The sequence below is a fragment of the Trachypithecus francoisi genome, unplaced genomic scaffold, assembly GCF_009764315.1.
Source record: "Trachypithecus francoisi isolate TF-2019V2 unplaced genomic scaffold, Tfra_2.0 Lachesis_group2, whole genome shotgun sequence".
NCBI lineage: Eukaryota > Metazoa > Chordata > Mammalia > Primates > Cercopithecidae > Trachypithecus > Trachypithecus francoisi.
Genome location: NW_022681465.1, coordinates 157,388,877 through 157,415,520, shown reverse-complemented (window position 1 = coordinate 157,415,520; position 26,644 = coordinate 157,388,877). Strand labels below are relative to the sequence as shown.

At 41.0% G+C, this 26,644-nt stretch overlaps 1 protein-coding gene across 2 annotated transcripts in view; it reads left to right on the top strand.

Annotated features, from left to right (window-relative positions):
- The window catches only part of DDX46 (DEAD-box helicase 46), a 79,025-nt gene extending 58,327 nt beyond the window's left edge, over positions 1–20,698 (top strand). The window contains exons 17-24 of one of the 2 annotated variants that reach the window (XR_004430059.1): positions 1,864–2,001; positions 2,667–2,816; positions 7,717–7,893; positions 8,802–9,020; positions 10,090–10,234; positions 16,253–16,326; positions 17,910–18,433; positions 18,750–20,698. Coding sequence is in view for 1 of the 2 variants with exons in the window: in XM_033181176.1 (XP_033037067.1) it covers positions 1,864–2,001; positions 2,667–2,816; positions 7,717–7,890; positions 8,802–9,020; positions 10,090–10,234; positions 16,253–16,326; positions 17,910–17,957 (948 nt within the window). In the remaining variant the exon portion in view is untranslated. Of the gene's footprint in view, positions 1–1,863; positions 2,002–2,666; positions 2,817–7,716; positions 7,894–8,801; positions 9,021–10,089; positions 10,235–16,252; positions 16,327–17,909; positions 18,434–18,749 lie in introns of those variants that run through there. The other variant, XM_033181176.1, reaches the window with a different exon arrangement.
- The last annotated feature ends 5,946 nt before the right edge of the window (positions 20,699–26,644 follow it).

The following is a 26,644-nucleotide window of genomic DNA, read 5'->3' as shown; positions in this document are numbered from 1 at the left end:
AGATAATATTACTCTATTTTATAGATGAGAAAAATTCATGCACATAGAATTTAGCTCACCTGCTTATACACATTTAATAAGTAGTGATGGCATTTATTCTTTTAGCCTATTGGGAGGAGTCAAGAATATTTTTTTGTAAAGGGCCATGTACTAAAAATTGTAACCTATTTGGGCTCTGTTGCATATTCTTTTCTTTCTCTCTCCTTCTCTATGTACATGTGTGTTGTGTGTAATGTTCATAACCCTATAAAACTGTAAATACTTGTGGCCCTGTAGCAGTACAAAAGCAGACCATGGGTCAAATGCGGTGGCTATTTAGACATTTCTGAATTAAAATCTTAAGCCATGTTTTAAAATTCATAACAGTTGGCCGGGCATGGTGGCTCACGCCTGTAATCCCAGCACTTTGGGAGGCCAAAGCGGGTGGATCACCTGAGGTCGGGAGTTTGAAACCAGCCTGACCAACATGGAGAAACCCTGTCTCTACCAAAAAAAAAAAAATACAAAATTAGCTGGGCGTGGTGGCATATGCCTGTAATCCCAGCTTCTCGGGAGGCTGAGGCAGGAGAATAACTTGAACCCGGGGGGCAGAGGTTGCGATGAGCTGAGATTGTGCCATTGTACTCCAGCCTGGGCAACAAGTGCAAAACTGTGTCTCAAAAAAAAAAAAAAATTTGTAGCAGTTGACTGTTTGGGTCAAATTTTTTTTTTGGTTTTGTGTTTTACATTTTTGTGGAGATAAGGTCTTGCCGTTTTTGCCCAGGCTGGCCTCAAACTCCTAGGCTCAAGCTGTCTTTCCACCTCTGCCTCCCCAAGTGCTAGGATTGCACATGTGAGCCATTGCACCCAGCAAAGTCATATTGTTTTGTGAAGATAGCAAACTCTAGTGAGACTCCATCTCAAGAAAAAAAAAAAGGAAAAACAAAATCAATAGGTATGACCACACAATTGTGCATTTGTGTAAAAGTACACGTTTCTTTTTCTTTTCTTTTCATTTTTTTTTGAGATGGAGTTTCACTCTTGTCACCCAGGCTGGAGTGCATTGGTGCCATCTCAGCTCACTGCAACCTCTGTCTCCCAGGGTCAAGTGATTCTCCTGTGTCAGCCTCCCAAGTAGCTGGGATTACAAGCGTGCACCACCACACTTGGCTCAGTTTTTTTTGTTTTTAATAGAGACGGGGTTTCACCATGTTGGTCAGGCTGGTCTTGAACTTCTGACCTCAAATGATCCACCCCTTTTGGCCTCCCAAAGTGCTGGGATTACAGGCATGAGCCACTGTGTCTGGCCAATTGCATATATTTCTACTTCTGTATAAAGAAATTAGAAATTTTCTAGTTTGTGTTATTTTAAAATATTAAACTTGGGCTGGGCATGATGGCTTGTGCCTGTAATCCCAGCACTTTGGGAGGCCAAGGCGGGCGGATCACCTGAGGTCGGGAATTGGACACCAGCCTGGCCAACATGGTGATACCCCATCTCTAGTAAAAGTACAAAAAATTATCTGGGCATAGTGGCAGGCGCCTATAATCCCAGCTACTCGGGAGGCTGAGGCAGGAGAATAGCTTGAACCCGGGAGGCAGAGGTTGCAGTGAGCTGAAACTGTGCCACTGCACTCCAGCCTGGGCAACACAGCGAGACTCCATCTCAAAAAATAAAAAATAAATAAATAAAATAAAAATTAAACTTGGATATTTCACTTTGAACCATTGAGTAATTTAGTAAGACTCTTTTGTGACTTTTAAAATTCTTTAGTAATGTTGTCAATCTCGAGGATTTATTAGGTGGATCAGATTTTATCTTGTGATGTAAGTAGGATCCATCTTGTTAGTGTCTAATAATTGTACTTTTTCATCATTCATTAGGGTTATGCTTATACTTTTATCACAGAAGATCAAGCTCGCTATGCTGGTGACATAATTAAAGCTCTTGAATTGTCAGGGACCGCAGTACCTCCTGATTTAGAGAAACTGTGGAGTGATTTCAAAGATCAACAGAAAGCTGTGAGTTTTTTAACCCATGTTACTCTTTTAGAAATCATTAATGTGACTAAACCTTGATTATTTAATTCTTGGAAATCTTTTTTATTTAATACTTGGAAATTTTTATTTTTTATTTTTTATTTTTATTTTTTTTTGAGACAGAGTCTGGCTCTGTCGCCCAGGCTGGAGTGCAGTGGCCGGATCTCAGCTCACTGCAAGCTCCGCCTCCCGGGTTTACGCCATTCTCCTGCCTCAGCCTCCCGAGTAGCTGGGACTACAGGCGCCTGCCACCTCGCCCGGCTAGTTTTTTGTATTTTTTAGTAGAGACGGGGTTTCACTGTGTTAGCCAGGATGGTCTCGATCTCCTGACCTCGTGATCCGCCCGTCTCGGCCTCCCAAAGTGCTGGGATTACAGGCTTGAGCCACCGCGCCCGGCCTACTTGGAAATTTTGATAGTACTATTTTTATTTCTCTTCAGAGAGGGAAAAATGAAAGCTAAAATCCTATCTTTTTCTTGAACTTACTATTTTGTGGTGTCTATGTAGAGCTCTTAGTTTATCTTACATGCTGGATGAACTGTTTTTATTACATTGACATACACCACCTTGAAAAATATTTAATTAGTATGAATTCCGAAACATTAAAGTTATTACTATGAGATTAACTTTGTTTTCTTTCTTTGAAAGGAGGGGAAAATAATTAAAAAGAGTAGTGGGTTCTCTGGTAAGGGATTCAAGTTTGATGAAACAGAACAAGCTTTGGCTAATGAGAGGAAGAAGTTACAAAAAGCAGCTCTTGGTCTGCAAGATTCAGATGATGAGGATGCTGCAGTTGACGTAAGTACTGTTCTCTCATTCTTAACTGAAGCAGTTATTTCTTTTGTACTGGAGGTCTTGCCATATGCTTATCAAGATAGACAATCATTGGAAATCTTCTTTACAAGAGGATGGTTCCAGAATAGTTTTGGAAAAATCTGCCTAGTGCATACCAATACCCCTCCTCTCAATATATAGACTACTCGTTAACACTTCAAAGGATGTGAAAAGTCTTTTTTTTTTTTGAGATGGAGTTTCGCTCTGTCGCCCAGGCTGGAGTACAGTGGCGTGATCTCCACTCACTGTAACCTCCACCTCCCAGGTTCAAGCAATTCTCCTGCTTCAGCCTCCTGAGTAGCTGGGATTACAGGTGTCCACCATCACGCCCGGCTAATTTTTGTAGTTCTAGTAGAGACAGGGTTTCACCTTCTTGGCCAGGATGGTCTCAGACTCCTGACCTCAAGTGGTCCGCCCTCCTCGGCCTCCCAAAGTGCTGGGATTACAGGTGTGTGCCACCTAACCCAGCCATGGATGTGAAAAGTCTTTAAGGAATCTTGTTTAACTTTGTTAAACCCAGAAGTTCCCCAACATATCTGATCACAGAACACTTTTGGACATATCATGTTAAATTTAAGTTCAGAAAACAATGTTGGAAATCAGGAATTCAATCTGATCTTGTCATTAGGAAATTGACTCCAAGACAAGATGTTAGGTCCAGGACCACAGTGGGAGTTACAGTCAGGACCAGAACCCAGGTGTCCTATTAACCTTAAGCCATTTCTTTCTAGGATACCATACTAGCTCAAAAAATTAGCCCGGCGTGTCTTGCTCTGTCACCCAGGCTGGACTGCAGTGCCACAGTCTCAGTTCACTGCAACTTCTGCCTCCTGGGTTCAAGTGATTCTCCTGTTTCAGTCTCTCGGGTAGCTGGGATTACAGGCACCCGCCACCATACTGGGCTGATTTTTGTATTTTTAGTGGAGATGGGGTTTCACCATGTTGGCCAGGCTGGTCTCAAACTCCTGACCCCAGGTGGTCCACCCACCTTGGCCTCCCATAGTGCTGGGATTATAGGTGTGAGCCACTGTGCCTGGCCAATAAAGTCATTTTTTTTTTTTTTTTTTGAGACACAGTCTCACTCTGTCACCAGGCTGGAGTGCAGTGGCTCAATCTCGGCTCACTGCAACCTCCACCTCCCGGGTTCAAGCAATTCTCCTGCCTCAGACTCCCGAGTAACTGGGATGACAGGAATGCGCCCCATGCTTGGCTTATTTCTTTTTGTATTTTTACTAAAGATGGGGTTTCATCATGTTGGCCAGGATGATCTTGATCTTTTGACTTTGTGATCCACCCGCCTTGGCCTTCCAAAGTCCTGGGATTACAAGCGTGAGCCACTGCACCGGGCCAAATTTCATTTTTTTAATTTATCTGTTACCATGTAACAAATCAAAACTTAACAGGTTAAGGCAATAAACATTTATTATCACGTAGTTCCTGAGGGTCAGGAAATCAGGAGCAGTTTAGTCAGGTAGTTCTGGCTTAGGCGCTCATGGGATTGCAGTCATCTGCAGGCTTGACTGTTGCTGGATGATCTGTTTCCAAGATGGCTCATTCGCTTTGATGTTGATAGGATGCCTCACAGTTTTTCACCACTTTGCCTGTCCTTACGCACCTGGCAGATGGCTTTCCCCACAGTGAGTGATCCGAGAGAGAGCCAAGAGAAAGCTTTAGTGCTTTTTATGACTAGTCTCTGAAATTACACACAGTCACTTCCACTTTATTCTTTTTGGAGTTTGTTTTTGTCTTGTTTGTTTTGTTTTGGAGACAGAGTCTGATTCTGTTGCCCAGGCTGGATTGTGGTGGTGCGAACTCAGCTCACTGCAGCCTCTGACTCCCGGGCTCAAGCAATCTTCCCACCTCAACCTCCTGAGTAGCTGGTACTATAGGTGCACCACCATGCCCTGTTAATACATATTTTAAAATGTTTTTTAGAGTTGAGGTCTCATTATATTGCCTAAGCTGGTCTCAAATTCTTGGGCTCAAGTGATCCTCCTGCCTCAGCCTCCCAAAGTGATGGTATTACAAACATGAGCCACCATGCCCAGCCTACTTTATTGTATTAGAAGGAAGTCATTAAGTCCAGCCCACACTCAGGAAAAAAGACTGTTAAATAATTTGTAGCCATGTTTTAAAGACACCTGTCACTTTTTGACATTTTGGTAGTTTACTCTTATCTGTGGTTTTAGGTGCCATAGGTTAACCACAGTCTGAAACTATTACAGTGTTTTGAGACAACATTCATATAACGTTTATTACAGTATATTGTTATAATTGTCCTATTTTATTGTTGTTAATCTCTTACTGTACCTAATTTATAAATTAAACTTTATCATAGGTATGTATGTATAGGAAAAAAACAATGTATGTCAGTGCGGTACTGTCTGTGTTTTTAGGCATCCACTGGGGTTCTTGGAATGTATCCCATGTATATAAGGGAAAACTGCAGTATTTTTAACTGTTTTTTTTTTTTTTTTTTTTTTTTTTTTTGAGACAGAGTCTCGCTCTGTCGCCCCGGCTGGAGTGCAGTGGCGCGATCTCAGCTCACTGCAAGCTCCGCCTCCCAGGTTCCCGCCATTCTCCTGCCTCAGCGTCCTGAGTAGCTGGGACTACAGGCGCCCGCCACCTCGCCTGGCTAGTTTTTTGTATTTTTTAGTAGAGACGGGGTTTCACCGTGTTAGGCAGGATGGTCTCGATCTCCTGACCTCGTGATCCACCCGTCTCGGCCTCCCAAAGTGCTGAGATTACAGGCTTGAGCCACCGCGCCCGGCCTTTTTAACTGTTTTTTAAAATCTCATGATAACAAATGGTGATTGTTTCTTTGGGTGTTAAAATAATATATAATTTTATGAAAAATGTAAACAGTACTTAACATGAATAAAATCAACAGTAAGGTTAGCTCTGCCAGCTAGCATTGTATACTTCCCCCATTCCTGATTTTATGAATTTGTTCAGATTGTAATACCATGAATGCTATTTAATTTAAAACAGTTTTACTCAGGTAAATGTTGAGTTTTAAAACTAGTTGATAACTAACCCCCTGCTGATGTCTTTTGGAGGTTTTGTTTTGTTTTGTTTTTATGAGACAGGATCTCACTCTGTCAACCAGGCTGGAGTACAGTGGCGTGATCTTGGCTCACTGTAGCCTCGACCTCCTGGGCTCAGGTGATTCTCCACCTTAGCCTTCTGAATATCTGGGACTACAGGCATGTGCCACCATGCCTGGTTAACTTTTATGTTTTTTGTAGAGACACGGTTTCGCCATGTTGCCCAGGCTGGTCTTGAACTCCTGGGCTCAAGTAATCCTCCTGCCTTGGACTCCCAAAATGCTGGGATTATAGGTATGAGCCATTATGCCTGGCCATAACTATAACCCTTTAATAGGTAATAAATGTTTTAAGAAGAATCTAAGGCTGGGTGTGGTGGTTCATGGCCTGTAATCCCAACGCTTTGGAAGGCCAAGGTGGGAGGATAGCTTGAGTCTGGGAATTCAAGACCCTCCTAGACAACATAGTGGGACCCTGTCTCTATAAAAAGTTGTTTAAAAATTAGCTGGACATGGTAGTGCACGCTGTGGTCCTAGCTACTTGGGAGGCCGAGGTGTGAGGAACCTTTGAGCCTGAGAGTTAGAGGCGACCCTGTCTCAAAAAAGTACAAAAGCTAAATGCACTGTTTTTATTTCAGTAAAAGAGCGTTGTAAATTAACCAATTGATTTTTAAGCCCTAAATAAGCTTTTCTGTGCATTTGAGATCTAGAAGATACAGCTTTGTTAATCTAATGTAAATTTTTGAAGGGGCTTGTATTTCTGTAGTCAGTGATATCAGTAGTCATTGCTGGGCAAAAGACATTTTTAAAAAGAAATGCACATAGCAGGCCAGGCGCGGTGGCTCACGCCTGTAATCCCAGCACTTTGAGAGGCTGAGGTGGGTAGATCGCGAGGTCAGTAGATCGAGACCATCCTGGCTAACACGGTTTCCGTCTCTACTAAAAATTCAAAAAATTAGCTGGGCGTGGTGGTGGGCACCTGTAGTCCCGACTACTCTGGAGGCTGAGGCGAGAGAATGGCATGAACCCAGGAGGTGGAGCTTGCAGTGAGCCGAGATTGCACCACTACACTCCAGCCTGGGTGACACAGTGAGACTCCGTCTCAAAAAAAAAAAAGAAAAGAAAAAGAAAAAGAAATGCACATAGCAGTAGGGCTCACGTGATTCCTGTCAAAGCGAAGCTTTCATCATGGCACTTGCCTTGATGGGGAAACAACCTGCATTTCTTTGCTTTCTTGATTCAAAGGGATAAGGGAATAAGCCTTTTCGGGTTCGGTTAGCCAGTTTTTAAGGCAAATCCAATTGGATTTTATGGGTTGGGAAGAGTTTTGAGAGTTTTGCCTTAGGAACGTGTTATACCACTCCCCCTGAGAATTATTGACTATATTTTTAGTTGGCCACTGACCTTGAGTTATAGCCCTTTTTCCAGCCTCTTTCATTGCAGTATAATTTGGTCTCAAGGCCTGAGCCCTGGGGCAAGTCAGCTGCATCGTATTGGCTGTTCTGTCTTGACAGCACATGTTTCCTCATCTGTTGAACAAGGATGAAGTTTCTGGTCCTCTTAGGAGTCTGATGACGTGGTTCATGCAGTGTTGTTTCTCTGTTTTCTATTTTTCTCCCCACCATAGACGAAAATGAAGCGTGACTTTTAACAAATAGGTGGTATATTGTCCCACTGATCTGTGTAGTAGGATTTGTGTAAATACAACTATCTGATTCCAGCCTTTTGGTGGAAACATTCCTTATTTATTTCTGTAGAATAACTTAATTTGGTATTTCTAGTTCAGTTTTTTACTAGTCTTTTTTTCTTTTGATCTAGATTGATGAGCAAATTGAAAGCATGTTTAATTCAAAGAAGAGAGTAAAGGATATGGCTGCTCCTGGAACATCAAGTGTTCCTGCTCCAACTGCAGGAAATGCTGAGAAATTAGAAATTGCTAAGAGATTGGCTCTCAGAATCAACGCCCAGAAGAATTTGGGCATCGAGTCTCAGGTATTAAGTAATTTGTTCCAAGTCTCAGTCAATACTTTTAAGAAGTTCTTTTATTTTACTTTTCAGGAATTATGTTGAGCACAAGTAAACAAGTTGTCCTAGACATTGAGTTTGTGAGAATTTAACATTCTCAATACAGAGCTTTTTGATAATTGCATTTGGATGATTTCTCTAGTGCTATTAACTGAGGACTTTATGCCTGTTCTAGAATTTCTAACTGTTAGCCATAGGTAGTTTTATAGAGTAGTATTCTGATGGGTCTTAACAAAATCTTAAAGATGTATTAATAATTCTCTTTTTCTTTCTTTATCTGCTTTTGTTGGGTAGGTTATTGGGCACACAACTCCCTGGATATACAAACACCCAGTTACATGACTCAAATTCATATGGGCTTAAACAATGGAGAAATGTGATTTTTAAATATTTCACATGTTATCTTTTTCTTGGAAGCTTATTTGTTATTTTGAAGCTTTTGAGACTGTCATTAACTATAATGTTTGTAATGTTGGGTTGGGTCATAGAGATGAAGGAGCTCAGTGATGGTAGTAGTACAAACATTCAAATTCGAAGGAAACTCCTAGGAGTTAGAGTATGCAGATGATTTTGGAAATATTTACTGTGTCTGACATCAAGAGTTAGCTAATTATCAACTACATCTCTATGATCTAGTAGAATATTTAATAGAGAGTTGAATGTTCTCCAGTTTTCTTATCCACAGGGAGATACTTTAAACTATATTATAAATGTATATTGCTAAATCACACATATCAATGAGACTATGCCTTAGAAAGGTGTTTATTTATTACACTTGCATACAAAGTTAGTAGCTTTGCAGAGAATAATTTGTGGTGGGGTCCATACTCTTGTCTCTGCCCTCATTTGAGATTTAACTAAGTCTTCTTTAACTATAGGATGTGATGCAACAGGCCACCAATGCAATTCTTAGAGGTGGCACCATTCTGGCTCCCACTGTTTCTGCAAAAACCATTGCAGAACAACTTGCTGAAAAGATCAATGCCAAGCTCAATTATGTGCCTTTAGAGAAACAAGAAGAAGAGAGACAGGATGGTGGACAGAATGAATCTTTTAAGAGATATGAAGAAGAATTAGAGATCAATGACTTCCCACAGGCAAGTAACAGGTTTAAACCTTTTTTTATTGTGAAGTAGAAACTCTTCTTTAGGAGGAAAAATCTCATCTTTAAAACCCATGAACATTTTAGTAGCTCCTTCAGTTTTTACCTAAATGGAGGATATAACAATAGAAATTTGATTTTTATGAATATGTTCAAGGTACATTAGGCTCTAAATGAACTTATGATGCAGGTATGTATTAATAATGATCTTTGTTTTTTTTTTTTTGAGACGGAGTTTTGCTCTTACTGCCTAGGCTGGAGTACAATGGTGCGATCTTGACTCACCACGACCTTTGCCTCCGGGTTCAAGCGATTCTCCTCCCTCAGCCTCCCAAGTAGCTGGGATTACAGGCATGCACCACCATGCCCAGCTAATTTTTGTATTTTTAGTAGAGACGGGGTTTCACCCTGTTGGTCAGGCTGGTCTCAAACTCCTGACCTCAGGTCATCCGCCCACCTCGGCCTCCCAAAGTGCCGGGATTACAGGCATGCACCACCATGCCTGAGTAATTTTTGTATTTTTAGTAGAGATGGAGTTTCTCCATGTTGGTCAGGCTGGTCTCAAACTCCTGACCTCAGGTGATCCGCTATCTTAACCTCCCAAAGTGCTGGAATTACAGGCATGAGCCACCACGCCCGGCCAATAGTGATCTCAATATTGACCATAGGGCCAGGCCTGGTGGCTCTCGCCTAGGAATCTCAGCGCTTTGGGAGGCTAAGGCGGGTGGATCACCTGAGGTCAGGAGTTCAAGACCAGCCTGACCAACATGGAGAAACGCCATCTCTACTAAAAATACAAAAATTAACCTGGCGTGGTGATGCATGCATGTAATCCCAGCTACTCGGGAGGCTGAGGCGGAAAATCGCTTGAACCCGGGAGGCAGAGGTTGCAGTGAGCTGAGATTGTGCCATTGCACTCCAGCCCGGGCAACAAGACCGAAACTCCGTCTCAAAAAAAAATACTGACCATAATATGATACCAGCCAGCCTAGTCATTGTCAGCACTCCTGGATTTTTTTGTCCTGTTGTGAAGTGGTTTTTCTTTTCCTTACCTTTTCTTTTAGACTGCTAGGTGGAAAGTTACCTCTAAGGAAGCTCTGCAGAGGATCAGTGAATACTCTGAAGCTGCAATTACAATCAGAGGAACATACTTCCCTCCTGGTAAAGAACCCAAGGAAGGCGAGCGGAAGATTTACTTGGCAATTGAAAGTATGTATTGTTGGTTGTTTCAATCTTGAATTTAGATCAAGGTTGATGTAGATGTAATAAACGCAAAGAGCATGTGAGGTAAATTCTAGAGAGAACTGAAAGTAAGGAACACCTCTGAAAAAAAAATCTCATGACATTTGAGGTCTTTATTTAGAAGAATTTCAGTACACATGCAAAGGTCAATGATCTGTTTGTGAGACTCAGTTTTGGCAATTTAGTCAAATTTGAAAATTAAAATAAAACTTACATTTTAAGGACTGACCTGTTTATGCTTCTAGTAAGTGGAATACTCTGGCCTAAGTTTAGGTTGGGAAGTAAATCAAATGTATTAGTCCACTTAATGAATGTTTATCTAGGCAGATATTGCCTGTGAAATTATGCCCATGAAAGTTTATACCTTTAACAAAATAACAAGTAGACAAATACATTATCTAACAGCAACCAGGTTTGGTTTTTAACTTTATTTCGTACATTCATGAATGAATTCATTCCAGAGGCAATTTCCATCTTTATTTATTTTGAGACGGTCTTACTTTGTCACCCAGGCTGGAGCACAGTGGTGCAGTCTCAGCCCACTGTAGCCTCAACCTTCTGGGCTCAAGTGATCCTCCCCTCAACACCCTACACCCCTAAGTAGCTGGGACTACAGGAATGTGTCACCACACCTGGCTTATTTTTTTTGTCTTTTTTGTAGAGAAGGGGTTGTGTTATGTTGCCCAGGCTGGTCTCGAACTCATGAGCTCAAGGGACCCGCCCCTGCTCAGCCTCCCAAAGTGCTAGGATTACAGTCATGAGCCATTGTGCCCAGCCTATTTTATTTTTTCTGATGTGTCACTCCGCTGCATAGTAGGACAACCCTGTCACTATTTATGTTTTTGATTTTTGTTTTGTTTTGTTTTTTCCGCCAAGACGGAGTCTTGCTCTGTTGCCCAGAGCTGGAGTGCAGTGGCATGATCTTGGTTCACTGCAACCTCCGCCTCCTGGGTTTAAGCAGTTCTTCTGCCTCAGCCTCCCGAGTAGCTGGGATTATAGGCATGCGCCACCATGCCAGGCTCATTTTTGTATTTTTAGTAGAGACAGGGTTTCACCATACTGGCCAGGCTGGTCTCGAACTCCTGACCTCATGGTCCACCCGCCTTGGTCTCCCAAAGTGCTGGTATTACAGGCATGAGCCACCGTGCCCTGCCTACTTTATTTATGTTTAATCTGAACATCTTTGTTATTGACATTTTAAGTGGTTTTCCTTTTTGTTTTCTGGCATCATGTGTAATGGAAGCAAGACAGAACTAGACTGTTAGATAATAGAACCATCTGTTCTGGCTTCATTTCCTTGACACCATAACATTGTTGTCAGTACAGGGTTCAGCGCTCTGTCGCACAGGCTGGAGTGCAGTGGCACCATCTTGGCTTACTACAACCTCCGCCTCCAGGGTTCACGTGATTCTCGTGCCTCAGCCTCCCAAGTAGCTGGAACCACAGGCATGTGCTACCACACCTGGCTAATTTTTGTATTTTTGGGTAGAGATGGGGTTTCACCATGTTGGCCAGGCTGGACCTCTTACTTTTTGATTGTACTGTCTCCATTTGGAACTATTTTTAAAATCTGTAGCAGTGTTTTGCTATTTAAGACTTACATTAAGGTAAAATTCATATAGCAAAAGTTTGTCCATTTTAACCATTATACAGTCTTCAGTGAAACTTACAGGATTCAGTGAAAGCAGTGCTTAGAGAGAAATTTTTAGCTGTAAATGCCTGCATTATAAAAGATCTGTTACTGCCTTTTTTGTGTTAATCTTTTCCTTTCCTTTCTCCTTTCCTTTCTCCTCTCCTTTCCTCTCCTCTCCTTTCCTTTCTCCTATCCTTTCTCCTCTCCCTTCTCCTCTCCTTTCTCCTCTCCTTTCTTCTCTCCTTTCTCCTCTCCTCTCCTCTCCTTTCCTCTCCTTTCTCCTTTCCTTTCCTTTTTCTTTCCCTTTCCCTTTCCCTTTTCCCTTTTCCCTTTTCCCTTTTCCCCTTTCCCTTTTCCCTTTTCCTGTCCTGTCCTGTCCTTTCCGAGACAAAATCTCACTGTCGTGTAGGCTGGAGTACAGTGGCACAATCTAGACTCACTGCAACTCCCACCTCCCGGGTTCAAGTAATTCTTGTACCTCAACCTCCTGAGTAGCTAGGATTACAGGCACCCCCGCCACCATGCCCAGCTAGTTTTTGTTTTTTTAGTAGAGATGAGGTTTCACCCTGTTGGTCAGGCTGATCTCAAACTCCTGACCTCAGGTGATCCACCTGCCTCGGCCTCCCAAAGTGCCGGGATTACAGATGTGAGCCACTGCGCCCCACCTGTCAGAGCAATATTTTCTTGTGTGCCATTTTGATTTACTCTTGTTTCTGGTTTTTTTTTTTTTTTTTTTTTTTTTTTTTTGAGACTCTGTCCCCCAGGCTGGAGTGCAGTGGCACAGTCTTGGATCATTGCAAGCTCCACTTCCTGGGTTCACGCCATTCTCCTGCCTCAGCCTCCTGAGTAGCTGGGACTACAGGTGCCCGCCACCACGCCCGGCTGATTTTTTGTATGTTTTAGTAGAGACGGGGTTTCACCATGTTAGCCAGGATGATCTCCATCTCCTGACCTCGTGATCCACCCGCCTCGGCCTCCCAAGGTGCTGGGATTACAGGCGTGAGCCACCGCGCCCGGCCAATATTTTAACTGCTTGTCTTATAAAGAGGTATATGAGAGACACGATTATTTGCTTTGAAAAAGGATTCTTTTCGTAATTCATTTATTAATTTAAATGCAATGTTTGCTTGGTATGGTATAATTGATATATCAAACTTCAATTTATGTGTAACTTTATCAGAACACATCTTTACTACCAAGTGATGTGAAGTGAGATATTCACTGATTCCACAGCTCTGATGTAGTTTTCCTTTCATCCGGAATGGTTCTGGTCATTTGTCTCCGCTGTCAATTTACACTCAGGAAATAACATCTAATTTTTATAATAATCTGAGCAGGTCTCCCCAGTAAAAAGGCAACTTTGTTGAAAGCAAATCTTAAGAATAATCTAGAAATATAATGATAATGGCCGGGCACAGTGGCTCACGCCTGTAATCTCAGCAGTTTGGGAGGCCGAAGCAGGCGGATCGCAAGGTCAAGGGTTTGAGACCAGCCTGGCCAACATAGTGAAACCCTGTCTCTACTAAATACAAAAATTAGCCAGGCATGGTGGCGGGAGCCTGTATCCCAGCTACTCGCGAGGCTGAGGCAAGAGAATCACTTGGAACCAGAAGGCAGAGGTTGCAGTGAGCTGAGATGGCGCCACTGCACTTCAGCCCGGGCAAAAACAGCGAAACTGCATCTCCAAAAAAAAAAAAAAAAAAAAAAAAGGGAAATATAATGATACTGAATAAGAGCTAGGGTTTGGTAATATAAATGATCTAAAGCTTTTAGAATTTTCAGAGGTAATTAGATTTTTTAAAGGATCATTTACTTTTTGAAACTCCAAACTCAAACACTTAACAGGATGAAAACAGGTGTTGCTACTGTGGAAGGAGCCTAGTGTCATTTGTTTCTAGTTCTGTAATTGGAGGGACCCCACTGCCTGGCTGGCTCCTTGGAGGCTCTGTTTGGGTCAGCAGCTCCAGGCATCCCACCAGGCAAAGGGAAGAACAGAAAGGACTTACATGCCTAGTCAGCCTGTATAATTTATATAGCCTATTCCATGACCCTCTCTTTTTACTAGTGGGGAATCCCTTAAAAGCAGCCAGAGTTGTTTTAGGACCAATGAAAGGAAATGCCCTTTTTTTCATGGCTGCTTATAAACATATGTAACCTATTACAAGAAGTTCCATAAGTCAGAATTTAAAGTGGTCAAAATTGTTGGGCTCTGACAAAAGTAGGAAAATTAATTTACCAGTTAAATCTAGGTTAGAGTGTCATTTTCCTCCTTTTTAAAGTTGCACAAAAGTATCAACAAACTTCACTCATACCAAGCAATGTGTTTTCCTCCTAAATTTCATTTTTGTTGTAATTTTCAGTCTGACTGGGTCTTGATTCTTCCGTTTCTCTTCCCTTCTGGCACTTACCTTCCCCACATAGTTTTATAATGTTGTGGTTCGTGGCTAGTGGTGGTAGAGGATTTAAATTAGATATGTTGCTATGACTTCATAGCCATAGCCTTGATTCTTTCCTTCCTGTCGTGAAACTGTTTCTGTCTCTCTTTCTGTCTCTGTCTCTCTCTGGGGACAGAAAAGTTACTCATTTCTAATATGGGGGGAAATTTTCTAATTTGTTATAAATCTTTCCCTCATTTGTGTGTTTTTTTAAATATACAAAATGATAAAAATATAGCTCTCTATATTGCAGACCCAGTGCTCCTTTTATTCTTAGACATTTCAGTCTTTAGTTTTCCTTGATTAAGCTCTTTTTCTCTTCTCAGTGTGCAATGTGGTGCCTATCTGTACTTACCTAGTCACTGACATTGTCTATTGGCTCCAGATTCTACCCAGCCTACCCTTGATGGCTCTCTGATCTCTGCCACTTCTAAACTTCTAGTCCATATTTCCATTGACCTCATTTATATTTTCAACTGGATGTCCAATGAGCACCTCAACTACAGCAATTTTAGAATTAAATTTCACCCAGTATCACTGTCCAAAAACACCTGTTTTTCCTCCTGGAATCAATATATTCTTTTATTACTTCTGCCTTTTTTCACTTGCCAGCCAGCTCTTAGTATCTTGTTTCTTTTTTCCACTGTTCGCATCCCATCAGAAAAAATATCTTGTCCATTCTACCTCAAAAATGTGCTCTTGTGATGGTATAAATACAATATTGTGAGAGCACTAAAGAAGAAAACACTTAACTGCCTCAAAGAGGCAGGAAAAGCTTCCTAAAAGTGGTATTTAAAAGTGAATTTAGTAAACTACTTCCTATTCATCCTGTTGTAATGTCTTTACAAGTTTGTTTTGCTAATCTGTAAGCTTTTATTTTATTTATTTATTTATTTATTTTTTGAGACGGAGTCTCGCTCTGTCGCCCAGGCTGGAGTGCAGTAGCCGGATCTCAGCTCACTGCAAGCTCCGCCTCCCGGGTTTACGCCATTCTCCTGCCTCAGCCTCCCGAGTAGCTGGGACTACAGGCGCCCGCCACCTCTCCCGGCTAGTTTTTTGTAATTTTTTTTAGTAGAGACAGGGTTTCACCGTGTTAGCCAGGATGGTCTCGATCTCCTGACCTCGTGATCCGCCCGTCTCGGCCTCCCAAAGTGCTGGGATTACAGGCTTGAGCCACTGCGCCCGGCCTGTAAGCTTTTAAAGAGCATGAATTTGTTCTTTATATATTAAATCTCTCACAGTATGTGAGAGGTGAGTGCTTAATGTTTATGAAATTAATAACTGTGAATGAATGTCTGCAGCCTGCCTCATCTAGTCAGCTATCTTGCCGTGTTCTTTCACACGTTTTCCAACAAGGCTACACTTCTCTTACTCTTCAGTAATTAAGCATGCTTGTCTTAACTCTGTACCACTACACATGTAATTCTCCTTGCAAAATACTTTTCCTGGTATCTTTCCTCCCTCCAAATGGCTAGTCCTCCTTTCATTTTAAAGATTTTGTTCATACGTCACCCTTCTGAAACATTTGCAGACTTCAGTGTAAATAATAAATGTCTAATAAATACTTGCTAAATGAATAAACCAAAGAAGTTATATTTCCCTGTAGCCTTCTCTTACTATCTTCTGGACAAATTGCTAATAGTCTTTTTATTCCACTCTTTTTAGTCACCATACTAGGAACTGTTAACACATAATATGACCTTAGTGGTTACATTTGAAACTCTGAAAGTAATCAGAATAATAAGCAGCCATTATATAATGTGGGTAATGTTCCACCAGGCATTAAATGGCCATGTTGGCAGGCAGTACAATGTTTCTAAAAGTCACCTACAGTGTTTCTTCCTGGACCTCCGTGATATGGGTAAACACGATGTAATTTTAGTAATGTGAATAATATGCTTTCCACTCAATCACCAGGTGCCAATGAACTGGCTGTGCAGAAAGCAAAGGCAGAAATCACCAGGCTCATAAAAGAAGAGCTGATCCGGCTGGTGAGTGAAAACCTTAAAGTTTCATTTGTTTTGTTTTAATAAGTGTTTTATTGAAATATAAATACAGACAAGTATGCAAATCATAAACATATAGTTTGATGAATTTTCACAAAGTAATAAGCATACCAGTGTAATCACTACCCAGATCAAGAAATAAAAAACATTACTAATATCCCAGAAGTCTTCTCCGTGTCCATTCTTGTCACTATTCATCTCCCCGCAACAAAACCATACCTTGAATTTTTTTTTTTTTTTTGAAACGGAGTCTTGCCCTGTCATCTGAGCTGAAGTGCAATGGCACGATCTCAGCTCACTGCAATCTCCGCCTCACCCTCCTGAGTAGCTGGGATTACAGGTGCCTGCCACCACACCTGGCTAATACTTCGTATTTTTAGTAGAGATGGGGTTTCACTATGTTGGCAAGGCTGGTCTTGAACTCCTGACCTCATGATTCACCTGCCTTGGCCTCCCAAAGTGCTGGGATTACAGGCATGAGCCACCGTGCCCAGCCCCATATTGTGAATTTTAAAATCATAGATTAGTTTTCCCTATTTTTGAACTCCACATAAGTGGAATCACGTGTTTGCACCTTTTGCATCTAGTTTCCTTCAATCAACATTTTGAGGTGATCGGTCCGTGTTATTGCATGTAGCAATAATTCACTCATTTTTATGGCCATATAATATTTATATGAATGTATAACAGTTGATTTATATTTATATATTGGATTTGAGGGCTATTCCTTTTTTGTTTTTATGAATAACACCTCTGTGAACATAATTCCATGTGCATTTGGAATATATTAGCATGATTTTTTCTTGGGTATATACCTTGGAGTAGAATTGTTAATTATAGGCTAGGTATTGCCAAATAGTTTTCCAAAGAGGTTACATCAATTCACACTTAAGCAGTGTATGAAAATTACAGTTATTCTACATCTTTGCCAACACATGGTGTTGTCAGCGTCTTTAAACTTAAACAATGACTTAATTTGATTTTGGAAAAAGCCCTTTACAGACTGCCTTTCCAGTGGAGGTAGATATGTCCTTGTGTCTTTAGTGCCAGTTGCAGCTTATGAACACTCCCTACAGCGTGTACATTTCCTTTGAAAGGAAACGTTGTCTTTTCTCTAAGTGTACTTCTGAGAGCTTTTTTAAAACTCCCCTCAGAGAGCATTCCTTTTTTTGGCGGGGGGGTTAGAAGTTTAAGGAAAAGAGGGTTCACAAAACAAGAGGGAAAAAGTAAAACAGCTGTTCAATCACGTGCTTAAGACTATTTCAACAAGGAGTGATAGAAAAGAATCTTGTGCCCATAGATGCTACCACCATTAAGTTGATTTCAAAACATAGTTGTTAAGGAATAGTTAAGTGAACAGAGAAATCATTAGTTACTGAATAGTTTTTCCTTTCTCAGTGCAGTAATATTAACATTTAAAATTTTAAATAACCAATAGTTTTATAAGTTAGCAAAAGAAATGATCTTAAATATTTCCCTTTTGGGTTTGTTTGTTTGGTTGGTTGGTTGGTTGTTGTTGTTTTTAGTTTTGCTTTCTCTGATTACATATCTTTTATTTCCTATTACAGCAAAATTCATACCAACCAACAAATAAAGGAAGATACAAAGTCTTATAGACATCCGGAAAAAAGATTTTTACTTGTGCTGGTCTTTGATAGATGTGGCAGTTGCAGTCTACGGTTTACAATGTATTGTAAATTAAGATTTTTAAAATTCTGTCTTGCTGATTTTTTTTAAATACGAGAAACTAGTATTTGGTAAAGAAATCTGTCCGTAAGTACCCCCACAATCAAACTATATTTAAAGCTGGCCTGTTTTCACAGTATGATGTCCTTTAATGTAAACTTAAATATCAATATTTTAAATGTCCAGATAATATTCTAGAGGTTTAAAAAATGGAAATATTTGAACTTTCTATTGAAGACAATAAAGTACACAAGTCGTTAAGGGGCTATTCACTTTATCCTGTACTTTCAATGAAATTGTGATCATTTCCTAAGAAAAGGTAAAATTCACTATCATATTTTGTGTCCCCATCTTGAGCTTAAATGTTACCTGACTTTGTGGAACAATATGAACTGGATTTAAGAATGTTATAATAGGGCCGGGCGCGGCGGCTCAAGCCTGTAATCCCAGCACTTTGGGAGGCCGAGACGGGCGGATCACGAGGTCAGGAGATCGAGACCATCCTGGCTAACACGGTGAAACCCCGTCTCTACTAAAAAATACAAAAAACTAGCCGGGCGAGGTGGCGGGCGCCTGTAGTCCCAGCTACTCCGGAGGCTGAGGCAGGAGAATGGCGTAAACCCGGGAGGCAGAGCTTGCAGTGAGCTGAGATCCGGCCACTGCACTCCAGCCCGGGCGAGAGCGAGACTCCGTCTCAAAAAAAAAAAAAAAAAAAAAAAAAGAATGTTATAATAGAAGTCTTACAAAATAGGTTGAAGTTTTTGTTTCAATTTTTATCATCATAAATGGGCAAAAAGTAGTTGGACTAATTTCGGTTTTTATACAAGTAAAGATTTAATAGTATAAGGATTTTTTGCATTTCTTTACACTGAGTGTAAAACTGTACAAAGAGTTTTAGTGTTTACTACTTTGAGGTTCCCCTCACAACTTCTGGCTCCATACCTAGCTCCTCTTTTATAATCTTCCTTAAAAGAAAGAGTGTAGCCTATAAATATTAAATACGATAACGTTTCCTTCTAGAAAGTGTTTCTTTATACATCTATACATGTTGTATTTACAAATATCCTACTACTTTTAATCTGATTTTTCTTCAGGATTATTCAGTAGGTTGTGAATTTTCTTTCTCAAAAATTGTGAAACATAATGGTACCCAAGTTTTAAACTTAGATGTGCTTCATCTTAGTGAAATATAATTCACAAGGAATCATAAATTGTATTTTTGAGGCTGGGCGTTGTGGCTCACATATGTAATCCCAGCAGTTTGGGAGACCGAGGTGGGCAGATCACTTGAGATCAGGAGTTCAAGACCAGCCTGGACAACATGGCAAAACACTGTCTCTACTAAAAATGCAAAAATCAGTCGGCATGGTGGTAGGCGCCTGTAATCCCAGCTACTCAGGAGGCCGAGGCAGGAGAATCTGAGCCAGGAGAATCTGAGCCAGGATCACACCATTGCACTCCAGCCTGGGCGACAGAGTAAGACTATCTCAAAATAAACAAACAAACAAACAAATAAATAAATTCTATTTTGAGCCTTCAAGATACAGTTCCTGAATATTCTAATTTAAATTGTTATAATTGGATTACCTAATATTCTTTTCAAGACTCCTGATGTATTAACTTCATGTTATTATCACTTTTCAAAAAAGGACTTTTTTCAGGAGTTAAATAGATAAAGTCAGCCTTTTATATCCAAGGGTTTCACACCCACAGATTAAACCAACCACCGATCAAAAATAGAAAAAAAAAAGAAGAAAAAATAATGTAAAAAATTTAAAATACAGTTTAGCAGCTGTAAAACAGTTTTACTATAACATTTACATTGTGTTAGGTATTTTAAGTAAAAGTGAGTTAAAGTATACAGGAGGATGTGCATAGGTTGTATGCAAAGAGCAGGCCATTTCATATAAGAGGCTTGAACATCCATGGATTTTGGTACAGGGGAGGGGTTTAAGGGGTGTCCTGCAATCGGTCCCCCTCGGATACCAAAGGACGACTGTGTGTTTCTTAAATGAAGAGACTTTCATTCTTTAAATATTCTTGACTTACAGTTTTTTAAAAAGAAAAAAAAAGCATACTATAGTTGTTAAAACAAATAATTTTAATAGTATATTCAGTAGCTGAAGTGATAGGGATATTAATCATTATTTCTTCAGTATAAAGTTATTCTTCCTGAAAAAGTAAGATATACCTGGGAAGTATTCTTGGATCCTTCACACATCCACTTAATTTCTTGAAGGAAGAAAACAGACAAAAGACATGTAACAACAAAAACAAACCAACCACTTACTGTAAAATTCCAGGAATTGTGGGCTCATTCCCTTCCTCTAGTTTATTTATTTGCTAGTCGTTATCACCTAGTGGTAGTTTGTTTTCTTTGATAGAATATATGGCAGTCCCACATCAATGATAATTGGTGCTCCCTTCATCCAACTGGATCACTTTGAGATTCAGTTTTACATCATTTTAGCATTTTCTTTGTGTTTGTATATCAGTTGTGATAAGCCACTGATACAATTTTGTTCTAAAATGAAACATATTACTTTGTTAGTACATTTTTTAGTGTCACACTGACTTAAAATTTGAATGATATACAGACTTTGTTTTTTTAATATGAATATTTGCTCATGTTTTCTAAATTCCTTATAAAATAAAATTAATTTGAATTCAATCTGCACTTTCTTAAAATTATCTTTCCTCAAATGCTTTTTCTTCTGTTTCTCTAATTTTGTTTATATTGGTGAGAGAAATATTATACTCTCTGTATTTTTATTTAAAAAATTCTAGCAGCTTATTACCCAAAGTATTTATAATTCTGTTCCAAAAATGTCTTCCTGAAGACAGCTCTTAAGTCTTTTATGTTCATTGTATTTAGTGTAAGAGAAGTATAGGTGAAATAATAGGTTCATTTGCCAGTTGGGGTTTTGCCACAGTGACACTCTTACAAAATGGATATGTAGGCTGGGTTCTGTGACTCATGCCTGTAATCCCAGCACTTTGGGAGGCCGAGGCAGGCGGATCACCTGGGGTCAGGAGTTCAAGACCAGCCTGACCAACATGGAGCGACCCTGTCTCTACTAAAAATACAAAATTAGCCAGGCGTGGTGGCGCATGCCTGTAATCCCAGCTACTCGGGAGACTGAGGTAGGTGAATCGCTTGAACCTGGGAGGCAGAGGTTGCAGTGAGCCAAGATCATGCCATTGCACTCCAGACTGGACAACAGGAGCGCAAATCCATCTCAAAAAGAAAAAAAAAGGGAGGGATATGTAGAATGAAAGAATAGTAGCTAAGTTCTCCTTTACTCCTTTTGGACACTTTACTATTTGATATATTTCATATCTCATTGCCTTTGTTGGTGTACACAATGCACATGTGACTGATAATCTTTTTTGGTTTTGTTTTGTTTTGGTTTTTGAGACGGAGTCTTGCTCTGTTGCCTAGGCTGAAGTGCAGTGGCAATCTCAGCTCATTGCAACCTCTACCTCCCAGGTTCAAGTGGTTCTCCTGCCTCAGCCTCTTGAGTAACTGGTACTACAGGCACATGCCACAGCACATATCTAATTTTTTGTATTTTGAGTAGAGATGGGGTTTCACCATGTTAGCCAGGATGGTCTCGATCTCCTGACCTCGTGATCTGCCCACCTCGGCCTCCCAAAGTGCTGGGATTACGGGCATGAGCCACCACACCCGGCCTAATCTTTCTTTTGAGTCAGGCAGTTCCTATGTATAGAATTGAAGGAGAACCAGCTATTGAATACTTAGGATTTATAAATCTTATTCAGCTAGCTGTGGAGTCAGCTTCAGAGTAATACAGCAGAATCTTGGGAAGCACAAACTAGGAAAACCGCCAAAGTTGTAACTCAGCTGTTTCTGACCTCTTTTTACTGTTGGTGCCATGCTTTGATTTATAAAGCCATCAGCCAAAGTCCTTTAGTGACAGATTAGTATATTGTTTAAAATTGTGAGGAAATTGTTGTCTAAATGAAGTCTAGGATAAATAGCTACACTTTATTTAGTAAAATGTGCCATTTTGCTGCTTTATAGATCATACTAAGTTCTTTTTTTTTTTTTTTTTTGAGATGGAGTCTTGCTCTTTTGCCCAGGCTGGAGTGTAGTGGCACAATCTCGGCTCCGTGCAACCTCCGCCTCCCAGGTTCAAGTGATTGTCCTGCCATGGCCTCCCGAGTAGCTGGGGTTACAGGTACTCACCACCACGCCTGGTGAATTTGTATTTTGAATTTGTATTTTTATGGTAGAGACAGGGTTTCACCATGTTGGCCAGGCTGGTCTCGAACTCCTGACCTCAGGTGATCCACCCACCTTGGCTTCCCAAAGTGCTGGGATTACAGGCGTGAGCCACGGCACCCGGCCAGATCATGCTAAGTTCTTAAAGCAGGCAAGAGTTCTGAGTGGCTACCCCAATATGGGCCATTCAAATACTCTTCCACTTAGATTTGAGTCTAGAGCTGTCAGTTCTTCACATTTTGGTACATAGTTTTACGTACGAATGGGAATCTACTGACATTTTCTCATGCCTTCTGCTTCTGGCGTACTAAAGCTTATCTTTTAAAAAGGTGCATTTGTGTTTATTTATGTGTGTTAAGTATCAGGAGTGAGAGAGTAAATGTATGTAGAGGGGTGAGGGAGAGTCTTAACTATTTAGTTTGGGTGTAACCATCAGAAAACAAACTTACTGGAGTGAGATGGTTAACTTGGAGTATAGCGACATCTTACATACTGGTTAATGAAACATCTGCTCCACTCTTAGGTCAGCTCTCTGGAGCTAAAGACAGCTACATTTCCCTTACCAGGTAAAAATTCCCGATATGTTGACTGTTATGGATATTTGAAGGCCTTCTAAAATTATGTATAAATTTATAATTTTTCTCAGGCAGGGATCCAAGTAGGAATGCAAAGAGAAAGTGTAAAGGTACTCTTCAGAAAGTCCCCACGATATTGACTTTCCCTTTAAAAGTGCCTTATGGTTTAGCTGCTATGTGTGTGTAAGTGCATACTGTCAAGTTACATGACTGGTGAGGAATTTACTTTTGATTATTTTTCCTGAACTTGTTCTCTTCCAAATATGGCAACAACTTACAGGAGTTCATGATTTTTTTCAGACTCAAGCCTTAAAGAAGAAATTCTAACTTCGCATTAACCATGTTCTTTTGGGAAGAAAAAAAAATAAGTATGAAGTAAGAAGGGAAGTTTAACCTTTTGGGGGAATTGGAACTCAACATTACTCTCACATGTTAGGATTACTTTAAAAGATAGAATTTCAGAATTTAAAAAACTAATCATTTTTCATATATAGGAATACCTAGTTGCCCATGTTTTGAATATTAGTCTCTCTTCACAACTTTGCATACTGTGGAATAAGGGATATGTGAGAGGATTCAGTGTGAAAAACATGTTCTTTGTACAGAAAAAGTTTTCATTTGAACGTGGTAGTGACTGGATTTTTAGGAGCCTGGCAACTTCAGGCACTTCTGTAGCAACTTTGGATGTTAAAGTGTCTTTGGCCTGAAATCCTAGGAGGCTCTCAGGTGCCTTCCAGCCAGTCCCAGAAATCTTGAAGGCAGCATCTTTTCTCAGTGCCTTTGCCTGAGGGAATCTTCTGGGAGCTGATACTCCCAAAAGCATACTGTTGAATTTGGAAAAGAGTCCTCCCCATTCCCAAACCAGCCTTCAGCCTGTGTCTGTGGCACAGGATTTGGAAAGCTTGGTGGGGCTGGATGCTTGGGAGCTTCAAAGAGAGCATAAATTCCTCTGTAACTTTTTATTGGTCTAGTTTTGCTCCTAAAAATGTGTCTGAGGTCAGGCACGGTGGCTCATGCGTGTAATCCCAGCACTTTGGGAGGCCGAGGAGGGTGGATCACCTGAGGTCAGGAGTTTGAGACCAGCCTGGCCAACGTGATGAAATTCTGTCTGTATCAAAACTATAAGGCCAGGCACGGTAGCTCAATCCTGTAATCCCAGCACTTTGGGAGGCTGAGGCAGGCAGATCACAAGGTCAGGAGTTTGAGACCAGCCAGGCCAATATGGTGAAACCTGTCTCTACTAAAAATAAAAAAATTAGCTGGTGTGGTGGCCTGTGCCTGTAGTCCCAGCTGCTTGGGAGGCTGAGGCAGGAGAGTCGCTTGAACATGGGAGGCAGAGGTTGCAGTGAGCCAAGATCACACCACTGTACTCCAGCCTGGGTGACAGAGCTAAACTCTGTTTAAAAAAAAAAAAATGCCACGTGGTGGTATGCGTGGTGGCTGCTCGGGAGGCTGAGGCATGAGAATTGCTTGAACCCAGGAGGCAGAGGTTGCAGTGAGCCAAGATCATGCCAGTGCACTCCGACCTGGACAAAAGAGCAAGACTGTCTTAAAAAAAAAAAAAAAGTATATCTGGGGGTGGTACTCATTCTATGATATACATTTAAGTTTGAGAAATACTGGTAATCTTCACTTTTGCTCTTGGAATTTGACTGCCTGTGAACTAAAGCTGTGGTCTCCAAAGTGGGGTACGTGACAGTAATTTATTGAAAGTCAGGAAGAGGCCGGACGTGTTGGCTCACACTTGTAATCCCAACACTTTGGGAGGCTGAAGTGGGTGGATCACTTGAGGTCAGGAGTGTCAGCCTGGCCAACATGGTGAAACCCAGTCTCTACTAAAAAAATACAAAAATTAGTAGGGTGTGGTGGCACACGCCTGTAATCCCAGCTACTTTGGAGGCTGAGGCAGGAGAATTGCTTGAATCCAGGAGGGGGAGGTTACAGTGAGCCCAGATCGTGCCAATGCACTCTAGCCTGGGTGACAGAGTAACTCCATCTTAAAAGAAAAAGAAAAGCAGGAAGAAAATTTCGAAGCTTCTGTTTTTTTTTTTTTCTTTATTTTACTTTTAGAGACAGGGTCTCTTTCTGTTACCCAGGCTGGAGTGCAGTGGCATGATCATAGCTCACAGTAGTCTCAAACTCCTGTGCTCAAGTGATCCTCCCACTTCAGCCTCCTGAATAGGTAAGTAGGACTATACAGGTGTGTGCTACCATGCCTGGCTAATTTTTTATTTTTTGTAGCAGTGGGGTCTTGCTATTTTGCCCAGGCTAATCTCAGACTCCTGGCCTCAGGCAATCCTTCCTCTACTGGGATTACAGGCATGAGCCACCACACCTGGATCTATTTTTCCTTTTTTTTTTTTAAGTTGTAGAATATTTATACAAAACTAACAACCCATATGTATTAAGTAAATATTTTAAAATGAAAGATATATTTTTCTAAATAAAAATAAGTTAGTGAGAAGACTATACTCATTTATTTATTTTCTACATCCTGATGTCTGGCTGGTCATTGAGAAGCTTTTTTTTTTTTTTTTTAAGATGGAGTTTTGCTCTTATTGCCCAGGCTGATGTGCAGTGGCCTTGATGTCTGCTCACTGCAAGCTCTGCCTCCTGGGTTCAAGCGATTCTCCTGCCTCAGCCTCCCAAGTAGCTGGGATTACAAGTGCCTGCCACCACACCTGGCTAATTTTTGTAATTTTAGTAGAGACAGGGTTTTACCATGTTGGTCAGGCTGGTCTCGAAATCCTGACCTCAGATGATCCACCTACCTTGCCCTCCCAAAGTGCTGGGATTACAGGCGTGAGCCACTGGACCCGCCTGGCCTTATTTTTCTTTTTTCTTTCTAAATCTCATCCTTTCTTTAACATTTTATTTTGCGTAAGGTTTTTGTTTTTGTTGTTGTTGTTTTTTGAGACAGAGTCTCACTCTGTCATGCAGGCTGGAGTGCAGTGGCGCAATCTGGGCTCACTGCAACCTCCGCCTCTCGGTTCAAGTGATCCTCCTGCCTCAGCCTCCGGAGTAGCTAGGATTACAGGCACGTGCCACCACCCCTGGCTAATTTTTTTTTTTTTTTGAGATGGAGTCTCTCTCTTTCGCCCAGGCTGGAGTGCAGTGGCCCAATCTCAGCTTACTGCAACCTCTGCCTCCCCGGTTCAAGTGATTTTCCTGCCTCAGCCTCCCAAGTAGCTGGGACTACAGGCATGTGCCACCATGCCCAGCTAATTTTGTATTTTTAGTAGAGACGGGGGTCTCTCCATGTTGGTCAGGGTGGTCTAGAACTCCCGACCTCAGATGGTCCACCCGTCTCAGCCTCCCAAAGTGCTGGGATTACAGGCGTGATCCACCATGCCTGGCCACTTTATCTGTTTTTTCATATATAAAATTCAGATATAATACATACATTTTAGGATTGTTATGAGGATGAGGTGAAATTATACATTTAAAGCATAAATATGCTTAAAGCATGTAAAAATAGTGCCTAGCATATGGTAAGCCTTCAATAAATGTTGGCTGGCACTATTATTATAATGGGTGAATAGGGGTAGACTTTCTTATGCTCTCTGCTATACACTGAATGTTTGTGTATACCCCCAAATTCATGATGTTGAAATCTAATCCCCAATTTGATAGTATTTGGAGGCCTTTGGGAGGTGATTATGTCATCAGGGCTGCTGGGATCAGTGCCCTTATAAAAGAGACCCCAGTGAACTCCCTTGCCCCTTCTGCCATGTGAGAACACAGCAAAAAAAAAAAAAAAAAAGACAGCTGTCTGTGAACCAGAAAGCTGGCTCTC